Source organism: Trichechus manatus, unplaced genomic scaffold, assembly GCF_000243295.1.
Source record: "Trichechus manatus latirostris isolate Lorelei unplaced genomic scaffold, TriManLat1.0 scaffold00101, whole genome shotgun sequence".
Classification (NCBI taxonomy): Eukaryota; Metazoa; Chordata; class Mammalia; order Sirenia; family Trichechidae; genus Trichechus; species Trichechus manatus.
In genome coordinates, this window is record NW_004444037.1 from 10,066,590 (window position 1) to 10,082,082 (window position 15,493).

Here is a 15,493-nt window from a genome sequence, read left to right on the forward strand (position 1 = left end):
CTGAGCAGTGCCTTCACTGTGCTGGAAGACCACCTCTTTCCATCCTTTCCAGTCTGGAGTGTGTGTACCAGGCAGCCCATCTGCTGAAGGCTGTGCTCCTTGCTCCTTTGTGCCCGTTATAGTGGAAAGAAAACAACATATTTACCCAAAGTCTTGGCCATAATCTCATTGCCACATTCCTCCTCATCGTCCTGTTTAACTATACCCCATCACAAAAACATACACACCTTTTAACTGAACTACAGCTCATTCAAGAAGCTTGTCATCAGCAAGGTGTACCTGGATATCAATGTCATACTTTTCTAGTTCCTTCCTTATTTTTTATTATCATTGTTAGTAGTAGTAGTAGTAGTATTCCTACTCCCCATCTCATTTTTTCCTTTTCACCTTAAGGAGATGTGTTAAGTACTTGCTAGGTGGTGTTCAAGATAGTGAAAGAGAAAGTATAGTCCTTGCCCTAACAACTTTCGCTGTTCCCAGATATTACCTGGCAACATTTATAAATACTTTCTTCAAAAATCTTTAAATATTTCACTAAAACTTTAAAAAAAAGTTTTTATATGTAGACCCCATGTGTTACAGAGCAGACCTGCTCCATAGGGTTTTCTTGGCTATAATCTTGACAGAAGCAGATCACCAGGCCTTTCCTCTGTGGTATCACTGGGTAGGTTCGAACCACCAACGTTTAGGTTAGGAGGCAATCACAAACCACTTGTGCCACCCAGGCACCTATGTGAAAGCATAGCTAAGGTAAAAGGTGAAGCAAAAATAGAAGGATCCACCCAGAATGCTACATAGATCTTAGTTTATAAGGCAGTAAATAGGAAGGGCAATGTCAATATTCTGTGTCTTTATTAAAGCTGCTCCTTTTCAGTTGCATTTTCCAATGGGATGAAGTGAAACTTCCAAGTGGGTTTTTTATTGTTAATGTTTTTGTATTTTTGGCCATGCCCCAATCACCTTTTAGATGTATTATTAGATTGACTTTTTCTCCATTCATAATAAAGTTCTATAATAAGGTCCCAGAAGTGTCAGTACAAACAAGAGGGCAAAATATTCTAGACTTCGTACTACAAAACTTGAAATCTAATTCTGCTTCTACCACTAACTGTGTGGCCTTCGGCAAGTCCCTTAACCTATCTATGCCTCCATTTCCTCTTCTGTTGAGAGAGGACAGTTTGATTTGCTGAATTTGAAGGTCCTTTTCACCCTAAAATTTTACGATTTCCGACAAATGGTTCTTGGAGTCACTCCGGGTTATTTGGGAAGAGGATCTACATAGCAACCTCCTCAGAGATGTAGATGCAGATTCTTGAGCTTTCTTATATAGGCCATTAGGTTGTCAATCACCCACTGCTCTTGAGGTTTTTAGAACAGGAAAATAGGTGGGGTTAACTTTGCCTGTGAGAAACGTCTTGGGCGAGCTATGATTTCACTTCAAAGATGTGTGTGTGTTTTTGTGACTTGAGCTCCGCTGAAGAACTGAGGGCTGTCTCCTGTACTCCCTGCAGAGTGCAGCCATGATTCTTTCCACCTGTAAGTAAGATGGGGTTTGTCATTTATTTTCAGCTGGTATGTTAATTACTCTCGAACACTGGACCAGAAGAAGTTTTTTCTAAGGCATGGGACTGGTGAAAGTTTGAAGATCATTTCCCCAGATGTTGTGATAGGGTTTTATTTGCTTGTTATTTTGAAAACTATTTGTGGTAGTACAATTCCTTTTTAGTAAATGTTCAGCATTGAGAACACAAAACAAACCAGGGTCCATAAATCTATATGCGTGTGTAGAAATGCAGTCAGTTTGAAAAGTATTTGTTTTTTAATGATATTTAGTGTAAAGAACTCAAGGCTGAAGGCCAGGAGACCAAACTATCATTCTAGATTTGCTATAGACTCAGTGAGCCACTGTTACGGATTGAATTGTGTCCCCCAAAAGCACATGTTGTAAACCTTAACCTCTTCGCTGTGGTTATAATCTCATTTGGGAACAAATTGTCTTGTTATGTTAATGAGGCAGGATTAGTGTAGGATGTGTCTTGAGTCAATCTCTTTAGAGATATAAAAAAGGTTAAATAAGAGCAGAGATTGGGGAAAATTGATGTCAAGCTACATGGAGATCTCCAAGGAACCAAAAAACAAGCTGAAGAGACAAGGACCTTCCTCCAGAGCTGACAGAGATAGTAAAAGCCTTCCCCTGGAGCTGGTGCCCTGATTTTGGACTTCTAGTCTCCTAAACTGTGAAAAAATAAATTTCTGTTTGTTAAAGCCATCCAGTTATGGTACTTCTGTTATAGCAGCACTAGATAACTAAGACAAGATTTGGTACTGAGAAGTGGGGGTGCTGCTCTAACAAATACCTACAATGGGGAAGTGGTTTTGGAATTGGGTAATGATATAGGCTGGAAGAGTTTTAAGGTGCGTAAGGTTGGCGATTAGAACCTACCAGCCTTTCTGCAGGAGAAAGATGTGACATTCTGCTTCTGTAAAGATTTACAGCCTTGACGGGACATCTAGGTCAATTGGCGTAACAAAATTTATTAAGAAAATGTTCTGCATCCCACTTTGGTGAGTGGCATCTGGGGTCTTAAAAGCTAGCAAGCGGCCATCTAAGATGCATCAATTGGTCCCAGCCCACCTGGAGCAAAGAAGAATGAATAACACCAAAGACATAAGGAAAGTATTAACCCAAGAGACAGAAAAAGCCACATAAACCAGAGACTTCATCAGCCTGAGACGAGAAGAACTAGATGGTGCCTGGCTACCACCAATGACTGCCCTGACAGGGAACACAACAGAGAGTCCCTGATAGAGCAGGAGAAAAGTGGGGTGCAGAACTCAAATTCTAGTAAAAAGACCAGACTTAATGGTTTGATTGAGACTGAAGGGACCCTGGAAGACATGGCCCCTGGACTCTCTGTTGGCCCAAAACTAAAACCATTCCTGAGGCCAACTCTTCAGACAAAGATTAGACTTAACTATGGAACATAAAATGATACTCGTGAAGAGTGTGCTTCTTAGCTCAAGTAGATACATGAGACTAAACTGGCAGCTCCTGTCCAGAGGCAAGATGAGAAGGCAGAGAGGGTCAGGAGCTGGTTGAATGGACATAGGAAATCCAGGGTGGAAAGGAGGAGTGTGCTGTCACAGTATAGGGAGAGCAAGTAGAGTCACGTAACAATGTATGTATAAATTTTTGTATGAGAGACTAACTTGAATTGTAAACTTTCACTTAAAGCACAACAATAAAAAAAAAAAATTACAGACTTGGAAACCCAATGGGGCAGTTCTACTCTGTTCTATAGGGTCGCTATGAATCAGAATCAGATTGACAACAGTGGGTTTGGTTTTTTGGTTTAATAGTAAAAGCCTAGATTGCCTTGAAGAGACTGTTGGTAGAATTATGGACGTCAAAGGCAATTCTGGTGAGGGTTCAGAAGGAAATGAGGAGAGCCATAGAGAAAGTCTCTATAGTCTTAGAGAATACATATGGTGCCAGCAGTAGAAAGTTGCTAGAAATGTAGACGTTAAATGTGTTTCTGGTGAGGCTTTAAAAGGAAATGATGAACATATGATTGGACAATGGAGGAAGGGCAATGCTTTTTATGCAGTGGCAAAGAACTTGTCTGAATTATGTTCAAATGTTTGGTGGAAGGTAGAACTTGTAAGTGATGAACTTGGATATTTGGCTGAGGACATATAAGCAAGATCTTAAAGGGGCTGCATAGTTTCTCCTTGCCACTTATAATAAAATGTGAGAGGAAAGAGATGGACTTAAAAATAAACTGGGCAAAATAAAAACAGAACTTAAAGATTTGAAAAATTCTGTTGTACAAACTAAAGACATATGTCCTAGTATTTTCACCAAGGATGTGGTTACACAATCTTTTGTTAAAGAGATTAAGCCTGTGACTGATGGATCTGATCCACTACCACAGCAGAAGACTCATCAGCTTAGACTGAAGGTAACAGGGAAAGAACGAAAGGAAAGTACGCTGTCTGCCCCCTTGGAATTCTACAGGCAGGAAACGGGCTAAAGGAACTACATATTTTGTCCTCTAAGAAAAGAAAAGGACCATCCCTGGGACAGCTTGGAGATCAGCAGAACTGTTGGAAGGAGCATGGGAAGCAGGGCCTTCATGATTTCAAAGGGTGGGGCCATGGTCTCCTGGATCTCAAAGGGTGGGACCACAGCCTCCTAGGTTTCAAAGAGTCAGATCTTTGCCTACTAGGTTCTGGAATGTGGGGCTGCGATTAAGGTGTGCTAGGGGGATGGGGCCACAGGCTAAAGCTGAGAGGGTGGGTCTGCCATGTCCAAGGGGCAGAAGAATGGGGCCTACCAGGGCAGAGGGGGTGGGGTTGCCACTCAGATGGACTAGGAGAATGGCACCAGGGAGCTAAGTTACTGTTCCAGGGGCCTGGAAGGCAGAGCTGAAGCCCCGGGCTGAGGGGCCTCCACCGAGAATCCAGAGGGCATAGCCAACATCCAGAGTCTGGAGGGCAGGGCCATTGTCCAGATGGTCCCAAAGAACAGAGGATTATTTTCAAGCCTTGAGAGAATGTAAATTGTTGTGCTGGGTTTTGGACTTGCTAGGTGCCCATTATCCCTTTTTTCCCTCCAATTTCTCCCATTTGTAATGGAAATGTTTACCCTGTGCCTGTTCCACCATTGTACTTTGGAAACAGATGACCTGTAGTCTAGATTTCACAGGTTCACATATGAAGACGAATTTTGCCCCAGGATGGAATACACCTAAAGTCTCACCCATATTTGATTTAGATGATTCAGAAGACGAGATTTTGGACTTGGAGTTGGTTTATGAATTTTGGGATGATGTGATGGAGTGAATATATTTTGCATGTGGCAAGGACATGAATTTTGGGGGGCCAAAGTATGGAATATTATGGATTGAATTGTGTCCCCCAAGTATCTGTTGTAAATCCTAACCTCTATGCCTGTGGTTATAAATCCCATTTGGGAATGGATTGTGTTTGTTATGTTAATGAACAGGATTAGTGTAGGGTATATCTTGAGTCACTCTCTTTTGAGATATAAAGAGATTAAACAAGCAAGCAAGGAAGCAGAGATGGGAGAGGATAGATGCCAAGCTACATGGAGATCTCTAAGGAACCAGGAACCAGGAAGCAGAAGCTGAAGAGACAATGACCTTCCTCTAGAGCTGACACAGAAAGCCTTCCCCTCGATCTGGCGCTCTGAATTTGGACTTCTAGCCTCCTAAACGGTGAGAAAATAAATTTCTGTTTGTTAAAGCCATCTGCTTTTGGTATTTCTGTTATAGCAGCACTAGATAACTAATACAGTCGGTTTGGTAAGTTTCATAAAATGGGGATTCCCTTTGCACACCTCTTAATCAGATGTCATAAGAAACCATAGTTAAAAATCACAGATGCTGCATGAACTTAATTTTTAAAGTACTTTAGAAGGCTATTCAGTCCCATGTGCATTTGGAAATGCTTATTTAATTTTGCTCTAAGATTCAGCAGTAAGTGCCTTATTGTGCAAATAATACAAAAATAGGGAAGGGAAATACTGTCTTCTGATTTTAATTCTGGGTAAGTATGGACCCAAGCTTCAGCAAAGTTCTGTCATGTCAGACCAAAGCAACCAAAGGCCAGCTAACAAAGTTAAGTCTTGCATTTCTAATTTTCAGGTGGAATTGGGAAAAATTTATCGTAATTTTTAAATGTCATCTATCTAAGCCAGATCACCTAACACTTGTTGGTAGAATTATTTTAAAAAATGAACCAGACTATTCCAGTTGTGCTGATCTGGAAATAACTTACAGTTTTGATCCAGTCATAGATAAAAACAAGCAGAGGAAAGGAGAAAAAGCTAAAAGCAGTAACCTGTGTTCCTTACCTTCCCCAATGGCAGGACAAAGCAGAGCAATGGCTCACTATTAGCCTTTAAATATTAAAAGCTATGTGAGCATCTGTTCTTCATTTCCCCTGAGGTCAGAACTACAGTGAAGGTTGTAAATTATAATGGGAAGGATTTGGCTATATGTAAAATAAATAATTGTGAGGGTTGAGATAAGGATTAGAATGCCTAAGGGGTTAAATAAAAGACTATCCATTGGTGGGTGATTTTGAGGATCATTCTATCTGGCAGGGAAGGTGATGACTTAGATGGAATCTCTCTGCCCCTTCCAGCTTCTGATAATTTGATTTGATAGTAAGAATCACCTGTTTTCTTCTGCCATCTCCTGCTGCTGGATACGGCTCCATTTTCTTCTGGGTAAAATAATGAGAATTGCTGACAAGGAGAAAGCCAAAAAATGCTACCAAGGAGGTGTTACTGCAAAAAAAAAAAAAAAAACAAAAGAAAACAAAATTTAAACGTGTTTGCCAGGCTAGAGTCATTTACCAAACACATTTGTTGTTTTAAAAGATGGCAAGATGAGACTATGAATCCAGGGTTATTTTTTAAATGAATTTATAACTTACTTGTCACAAGAGAATATGTATACACTTGAAAAATAGCAAAACATCTATGTAAGACATATTTTTATATCTGCAGAGAACCTATAGATTCATGGACTCCTTGCAATAACTCTGCAATATCCACTGTTTCCTCCACCTGCCCTGCCAGTAGAAGTCTGGGCTCATAGGCTGCTGTAGGGTAAACTACTACCAGTTGTTGTCAAGTTGCCATAAACTCATGGCAACTCCATATGTCAGAAGAGAATTGTGCTCCATAGGGTTTTCAATGGCTGATTTTTTAGAAGTAGACCACCAGGCCTTTTTTCTGAGGTGCCTCTGGGTGGACTCAAACCCCCAACACACAGTGAAGCACGTTGATTGTTTGTGTCACCCAGGGATTCCTGCTCTAGGGCAGGAGGGGGTAATTGTGGAAGGTGGAATATTTATCAAGCTGGGTGGTAGAGAGAGTCTGAGGGGGCCATAAGGGCACTGCTCCAATGAGGTTTATTTGTGATACACAATTATTATTATTGCCATTGTTTTCACCAACTAACAAATGTCCTGAGAACATACCGAGCCCGGGGGAGAAATTTAGAGGACAGAGCCCAGGGAGGGCAGCCTGCCTATTAGAAAAGTTCACCTCTCACCTTTTATCTTCTCTCTACCACCATTTTCACCTAATTTCTTCATCTTCTTCTCTTCCAGTTTGTAAAGTAGAAGGAAAAAAATAACAATAGTTACATGGGTGGTTCTTAAGTTTTAGTATGTGTGAAGCAAATTAAATCCATCAAGTCGATTCCAACTCATAACAACGCTATAGGACATGGTAGAACTACCCCATGGTATTTCCAAGGCTGTAATCTTAACAGAAGCAGATTGTCACATCTTTCTCCCACGGAGCAGCTGTTAGGTTCAAACCACTGACCTTTTGGTTAGCAGCTAAGGTCTTAACCACTGCGCCACCAGGGCTCCTGTGAGGCAGATTAGCGTGGGAAACAGATTAAAATGCAGATTTCTGGGCCCATCACCATAATTTTGATCTGGGATGAGGTACCAAATTCTGCATTAAGAATTAATGCATAACTCTTTGAGATTCTACAGAAGATCCTCATCAAAAGGAAGAAAATGTAGAACAGAATTTCAAATGCTCCTGGACTGCAGACTTTCTGGAGCCATGGAGGCTGGATGAACCCCTGAAACTATTGCCCTGGGGTAATCTTTAAACCTTAAAACAAAGATACCCCTGAAGTCTTAAAACCAAACAATAGTTTCGTTTAATTGGTAAAGAATGTCTGTCTTGGACACTGTGCTCTCTTAAGAACTAGCTATGTGGGATCAAATTGACAACAGCAACTCGAAAGATTAGATAGGAAGCTTAGGGGGCAGTGAGTTTATGTTAACCAGGGAGGAACAATTAAGAAAAGGAAGGTGAGAATGGTTGCACAACTTGAAGAATGTAATCAGTATCACTGAATTGTACATGTGGAAATTGTGGAATTGGGCACATGTTCTGCTGTGTATATTCTCAATAACAACAACAAAAGATAAAGTTAAAAAATAAAAGGAACCCTTTGACCACACTGCCTTTCTAAGGCCTCTCCACTTCCAAAGCCCTATCTTATTCCTCATTGTATTTCATTTCCACACCAACCCTGCAAGGTTAATATCTTCTACTATTACTATTACTATTAACATGAAGGTAAGGAGGGTAGCCATGGTTGACAGCCTCTAAGATGGTTCCCAATGACCCCACCTTCTGGTATTCATGCCCTTGTGCAGTTGCTTTCCTTGAGTGTGAACTGAGACTAGTAACTCACTTCCCACAACTGGAATATGGCAAAAGTGATGGAAGGTCACCTGTGAGGTTAGGTTACAAAAAGACAGTGGCTTCCGTCTGCTGCACTCTTTATCTTGGACCACCAGTTGCCATGTTGAGATGACAAGGACGCTCAGGCAGCCTATGGAGAGGCCCACATGATGAGGAACCAAGGCATCTAGGCCTGCCAGCAGCCACAGGAGTGAGCTTAGAAGTGGGTTCTCCATCCCCATTCGAGCCTAGAGATGATTCCAGCCCCGCTTCACTGCTTCATGAGAGACTTTGAGCCAGAGGCACCCAGCTGAGCTGTGCCTGGACTCCAGACCCCAAAAAATGTGAGATAATAAATGTTTTAAGGTGCTAAGTTTGGAAATAATTTGTTATGCAACAATAGATAACTAATTTAGTGGAGAAGCTGGGAGTGCCATGAACTAAAAACAAACTTGGCCTTAGACTACCATTTCACCTCAGGCTGGAGTTGGTCTCCTTTCTTGAAAATGTACTCAAGATGAATAGTGGTGTATGCATCTTCTGTTTTTAAGTCATTTCATTGTTCCCACCTGCAATTGGCTAGAGCCTGTAATAATAATCATAACTGCAGCTACTATTTGTAGCTGCCTCCTGAGGCATCCATGTCTTCCAGTGTGCTGATCTGCAGATTCTGCTTTGGCTTCCCTGCAGAGGCCCCCCCTGCCCAGCATCATCTGTCCACTCCCAGTCCACTGGGTCAGCAGCACAGCTTCCAGCACAGTGCCAGTGGCACCAGCAGATCTTGCGGCCAAGCATTTCTTTGAATCACAAGCTGGGTGTCCGTGGCCACATGTCTTTGGTGTGAAATCTGTGAGCTTGCAATGAACTTTGAGATCACAGGGAGCAGTGTTCTAGGAAACACTGCTCTGAGCTCTGGGGGAGGGGAGAAGTTGTGTGCAAGATGAATGCAAAGTCTAGGTCGCAGCAGCTCATTAATGGGATGAAATAAAAAATGCCTGCATAGAGCAAACCAGGGCTTCAGGGTACTGGGAATTTGTGTGGTGCCTGGGGCTTTGTTCTGGCTGAAGCTGTGAAACAGATGAGCAGTACTTAGGGAGTCATGCCTTCCCTTTCGGGACCCTCTGGCTCCCAGGAACACTGTCTCCCCTGGATTCCAGTGCCCTATCCAACTTCCCAGGCTTCTAGAGTCTTCTCACCCATTCCCCACACATGATGCCCTTCAGCCCCTAGTTAAGTAAAGCACCATTCTTACTCATCTTCCACCCAAATTTATCAGTTTACTGTCCTAGTATAATGTCAAAAGACAGTTTTGGGGTCTCACATAGGGTTGCTAACTTACTTTGTCCACTGCATTGAAAAGTCTAACATCTAGTTATCAGTTCTTAGAAGAATGGATATTTTAATATCAGAAGGAGAAAAACACACACATAAAAAGGATCATTTAACATCCCGATATGTGAAGGGCATAAACTCAGAATAAAGGATAGTTTTCTAAAATGAATAATAATTTTTTATGAAAAACTCAATATATCACCTTATCTTTCTCTTTTTTTCCCTCATTAGTGTGGGTTCTTGGTTTGATGTTTGCAAACCCTTTTTTAATGCCCAATTGGAGGGAGAAATCTATGCTGAAGAAAAGCTAGCTAATGTGTTGCTCCTTCCAGGTAATATGGGTTAACTCAATTAAAATGTGCCTGTCTTCAAAAGGCCTTTAAGAAATGGATCTAGTGGTAGGACTTTATGGCAGGGTACTGACCTAAAAGGTTGATGGTTTGAACCTATCCACAGGCACTTGGGAGGAAAAGCCTGGTGATCTGCTTCCCTAAAGATTAAAAAAAAAAACCAAAAAACCCCACTGCTGTCAAGTCAATTCCAGCTCAGCAACCCTATAGGACAGAGTAGAACTGGCTCACAGGGTTTCCAAGGCTATAATCTTTACAGAAGCAGACTGCCACATCTTTCTACCGCAGAGCTGCAGGTGTGTTCAACCTTTCAGTTAATAGCTGAGCCCTTTAACTACTGCACCACAAGGGCTCCTCGCCTAAAGATTACAGCCCAGAAAACGCTGTGGTGCAGTTCCTACTCCGTGACACGTGGGGTCGTCATGAGTCAGAATCGACTGGATAGCAACTATTTGGTTTTTTTGTTTTGCTTTTTTTCTTTTTTAATGAGGAAATTTGGCCTTTCTGTAAATTTCTGGGGAAAAAAATAGGTTCTATCTTATAGCCAACAACAGGATCAGCTCAGAGGGATTTTTTTTTTGAGAGCCACAGGTTTGTTTTCAAGACTTTTCCCGCTCATCACAGCCCTTCAGCTGCAAATGCAATGCCGACAGGACCCAGAGATTGCGTCTTGTAAAAACACAACCTGGAGCGTCTGATTGGGAGACAAGCCTGCCTTTGCTCTCCAGGCAGCTCTGGAAACGGAACTAGCTATTCGTGTTTTGAAATAAAAATCACCAACCAGCTGCCAGTTATTATGACCCAATTCAGTAGGAGTAAATTTCACTTAAGGCACTGTCAAAACGAAACTCTGACCTCGGAAAGCCAGAGGATGAACAGGAGATTACAGCGATGTAAACCTCAAAACTCTAGAAGTGGAGGGCGCGACACGCTTTCGCTCCGCAGACGGCTGGGGCTCGACAGCTTCTCATCTGCTTTTACTTGCTATCCTGAAAGGCGACTTTAGGAACTGTTCGGAGAAGTGCCTCTTGCTTCTCCTCACATTTGTTCCCTTCCAATGCCCCCTGGTGGAAACACATTCCCAAACAGAGGCCTGCTGTAGCATCCACAAGCCTCTGCAGGTTGAAGGAATGCTAATAGGGACCTTACTGGGTAGAGAGAAGGGGACAGAGCCTTCCCAGGAAAGAACACAAATGTCAAATAAAATTAGAGGTTCAACGGGCCATTTCCTAAAGATCACAGAGATTACGTCTGGATGCAATGCCCTTTTCATGATTTGCAGGCACATGGCAAATAGTTAAAGATATTTACCTGGAGATAAGAAGCAGATGAGCCCAGCAGCGCAGATTTAAGCCTGGGAGAGGAAACTCCGGTTTCTTCCTGTGATGTCTCTCAGCACTGAAGATCACCACGTTTCCTTCCGCAGGCAAACAGTCATTGCCCATCTTGGGGGCATTTTAGTCTCTCTGGCAAAGGCTCTTGATATGCATGAGTATCTGCCTAAATTGATAATTTTTCAAAGAAGCAAATTTGTTTTTTCTGCAGAAGGATTCAAAGAATTTCTTCTCTAATCACAGTTTATGTGTGGAAGTGAGCCCTCCATTTACTCACTGACCTGGAACACCTGTGATACAGTAAACTGAAAATGACCTGGAATCTAATAATCCTTAATATCTGCTTTGGAATAAATTTTGTTCCAATACTCTATAGATAAAGAGGCGAAGTGCCTTACAGAGCCATGCCAAACACGAGAACTCCAGGGAGCCGTTCGGCTTTCACAGTTTTTCTTTTATTCACTCAACAATCATTTACTGGTCACCAACTATTTGCTAGCAACTGTGTCCCTGGGTGGTGCAAACGGTAGCTGCTCAGCTGCAGACGGAGAGGTTAGAGGTTGGAGTCCACTCAGAGGTGCCTTGGAAGAAAGGCCTGGCAATCCACTTCCAAAAAATCAGCCATTGAAAACCCTATGGAGCACAGTTCTACTCTGACACACATGGGGTTGCCAAGAGTCCAAGTGGACTTTATAGCAACTGGTTTAACTGGTGCTGGGCAGAAGGGATGCGTCAGTAAATAAGGCAGATGTCAGCATCTCTGTTGCTGCTCTTCAGGAGAGATAGAACAAAACCTCATCATAATTAAAGGATAGGTCTGTACTTTATATCTGAAGGCATCTGTCTTTGCTATTAAATCAGGAAAACAACAGATATTTTTTAAAAGCGTCCTCCTAAATTCTAGTCTACAGAAGGGAGCAAAAGTACCCAAGATGAAAGTCAATGGCTTTATAATCCACTCTGCTTAAATGTGCCAGGTATGTGGCCATGTATGGTTGTGAGTTTGGTGATTTGGGGCAGGCCTTTTCCTAGTCCCTAGATCTCATTCCTGCCTGCTACTGATACCACCTTCAAAGTTCTATGTATGTAAGTTTAAGGTGTCATTTAAGGTGTCAAACTTGTAAATGCCTCTGCAAGAAGGACTGCAGTACAACATGTTTATTGTTACAGCAGTTGTTTATACCTTACCTAGAACGAGTTTCAGAGCCCCTCCTGAGAGCTGGTGTCTTGATAGCAGGTGAGAGAGCCCACCAGAGCACAGAATAGACTCTAGTGGGAACGTCTGCCTTTGAGGCCAGAGTAGAGACTGGGCTCAGAACAGAGGAGCTGGGGGCTGAAGATCAGCTTTCCATTACTTTGCCTTCGTCCCCCATTTTGTCTTCAGAGGGAGAACCATATCTGTTTCCATCTGTTTACCCAAAGGAGTGACAGGGAACTCAGTGAGGGAAAAGGTCAGTAACTGCTATGTTCCAGGTGCTTTGCCTCAGCTTTCTTATTTTGTTTTCTAATCCACAAGAATGGTCTCATTGTATGCTCATGGGCTCTAAGCCAAATTCTGTGGGTTTGAATTCTGGCTCAGCTGCTTTTTCTTTATGAGACTTTGGACAAATTACTGAACCTCTCTATTTCTCAGTTTCTTATTCTGTAAATTGGGGATAATAATAGGAACTACCTCAGTGATAACATATATAAAGATCTTAGTACAGTGCCTGGTGTATGGTAAGCGCTATGTTGGTAGAGATGGGGACCTGCCTTTTCTAGGAGACAGGCTTTAATGCCTACATTTTCCAGATAAAGTGCCAGAGTAATTGCTCAGAATCATGTTGTTGCTACAAGATAATGGAGCAATGATTTGTTTCCAGGTTTGTCTGCCACTAAAGTCTGCTCAGCCCCATAACCAAAACAAACAAACAAAAACGTTTGAACACCAGAGTTTTTAACCATTTCATTTAGCATCTCATGGTTTGACTCTTCACTTCAGATAAGCTTTTATTTTATGATTATTTCTTTTTAATAAACTTGGAACAAAAGATTAGACTTATGACCTACTGCAAATGTTAGCTAAAGCCCCAGAAGCTCAGCATTCTTGAACTTTGCTATTCCACCTAGTTAAAAGGTCATGGTCAACTTAGCTTTCTGTGTGGCCAGCATCGAGTTATGAAACACCACGTGAAAGAACAAGTTACTGAAAAGTACAACCCAGTGTAATGTGATGGTGAGGAGATTAGTGAGGTCTTATTTAAGAGCTATTTGTTGAATTTTTGCTATGTGCCAGGCACCAATGCTGGATGCTATGAAGAAAATAAAAAAGAACAAGTCACAGTCCCTGAAAATGAAGAGCTTACAATCTAGCCCAGTGGTTCTCAACTCGGGGAGATGTTATTCCCAGGGAATTTTTGCAATGCCTGGAAACATTTTTGGTTTTTACAACTGGCAAGGGTGAGGGTGATGGCTGCTACTGGCATCTAGTGGGTAAAGGCCTGCGATGCTGCTAAACATCCTTCAATACACAGGAAGGCCCCCACAACGAAGAATTATTTAGTCCAAAATATCAGTAAGTGCTAATTTCGAGAAGCCCTGTGAGAGAAGAAGCCTATACAAAGAAACTCAAAGATCATCTAACCAACAGCAGTACCAGTTACTGTCGAGTTGACCCTGACTCATGGTGACCCCATGTGTGTCAGAGAAGAATTATGTTCTATAGATTTTCAGTGGTTGATTTTTTACGGAAGCAGATTACCAGGCCGGTCTTCTGAGGTACCTCTGGGTGGACAGCTTTACAGAAGCAGACTGCCATATCTTTCTCCTGCAGAGAGGCTGGTGGGTTCCAACTGTTGACCAGGTCTCCTGTAAAGATTACAGCCTAGGATACCCTATGAGATAGTTCTACTCTATCCTATAGGATCGCTATGAGTCAGAATTGACTCAACAGCACACAACAACAACAGACAGTAGTCCCCAGTTTATGATGGGGTTCCGTTCCTATGACGCCATCGTAAGTAGGTTCTACCATAAGTTGGATACCCTTTCTTTTTTTTTCAGTTTTCATTATTATTGCCCTTTATTATCAGTATCTTTATAAATCTGATCTTTGAACATCTACGAGTGAACATCTGAGAATAACATCAGCAAATTATGTGCTGCAATATTGTATGTAGTGCATGTTACTGACAATAAGATGTACCAAAAAAAAAAAAAGCAGATGGTTGTAAGTGCGGTTTGTCATAACTCAAACACATTGTAAATCAGGGACTACTTGCACTTGTGAATAAGCCATTTGGAATGGGGTTTGCTTTGTTATGCTAATGAGACCATATCAATTAGGATGTGTATTAAGCCAATCACTTTTGAGATATGAAAAGAGCAGGCTATACACAGAGAGAAAGAAGCATAGATGGAGGAAGATAGATGCCACATGAAGAGTGCCAAGGAATAGATGCTGAAAAGAGACAAGGACCTCTCCCCAGAGCCGTCAGAGAAAGAACGTCTTCCCCTAAAGCCAGTGCCCTGAATTCCGACTTCTAGCTTCCTAAATTGTGAGAAAATAAATTTATATTCATTAAAACCACCCACTTGTGACATTTCTGTTATAGCAGCGCTAAGAAACTAAGACAATACCACGTGTAGTTGGGAGTCTTTTTATTTGTTAGCGCATATTATATGTCAAACTGTTCTAACCTCCTAAGATTGTTTTTAAAATTGTGGTGAAAATATACACAATAAAACATTTGCTGATTCAATTTCTACATGTATAATTCAGTGACATTGATTACATTCTTCATGTTGTGCAACCGTTATTACTATCCTTTCCCAAATTGTTACACCACCATTAACATAAACTCAATGCCCCCTAAGCAAAAACTCCCCCTTTCCCCCCTCCCGCTCCCCTTGTAAACACTAATAATTTTCAGTTTCTATATATTTGCTTATTTCATATAAGTGATATCATACAGTATTTGTTCTTTTGTGCCTGACTTATTTCTCCCAGCATAATGTTTTCAAGGTTCATCCATGTTGTGGCATGCATCAGGACTTCATTTCTCTTTATGGCTGAGTAATATTCCATTGTATGTATATACCACATTTTGTTTATCCATTCATCTTTGATGGACATTTTGGTTGTTTCCACATTTTAGCTATTGTGAAAAGTGCTACAAGGAACACTGGTGTATAGATTTCTCTTTGCATTCCTGCCTTCACTTCTTCTGCGTATATACCTAGGACTGGGA

General features: G+C 41.6%; 1 protein-coding gene and 1 long non-coding RNA gene across 2 annotated transcripts in view; one reads left to right on the top strand and one right to left on the bottom strand.

Moving 5' to 3' along the window:
* Positions 1-1,399: 1,399 nt before the first annotated feature.
* Positions 1,400-13,991, bottom strand: LOC111821733 (uncharacterized). The gene is made up of 4 exons (XR_002825076.1): positions 11,242-13,991; positions 7,089-7,139; positions 6,205-6,316; positions 1,400-1,534 (listed from the first exon to the last, which is right to left on the bottom strand). It is a non-coding gene; the product is annotated as an uncharacterized LOC111821733 (long non-coding RNA).
* The window catches only part of TXK (TXK tyrosine kinase), a 92,484-nt gene continuing 78,435 nt past the window's right edge, over positions 1,445-15,493 (top strand). Inside the window, exon 1 of the mRNA XM_023737381.1 lies at positions 1,445-1,536. Within this exon, the coding sequence (XP_023593149.1) occupies positions 1,521-1,536 (16 nt within the window). The 5' untranslated portion in view covers positions 1,445-1,520. The remainder of the gene's footprint in view (positions 1,537-15,493) is intronic.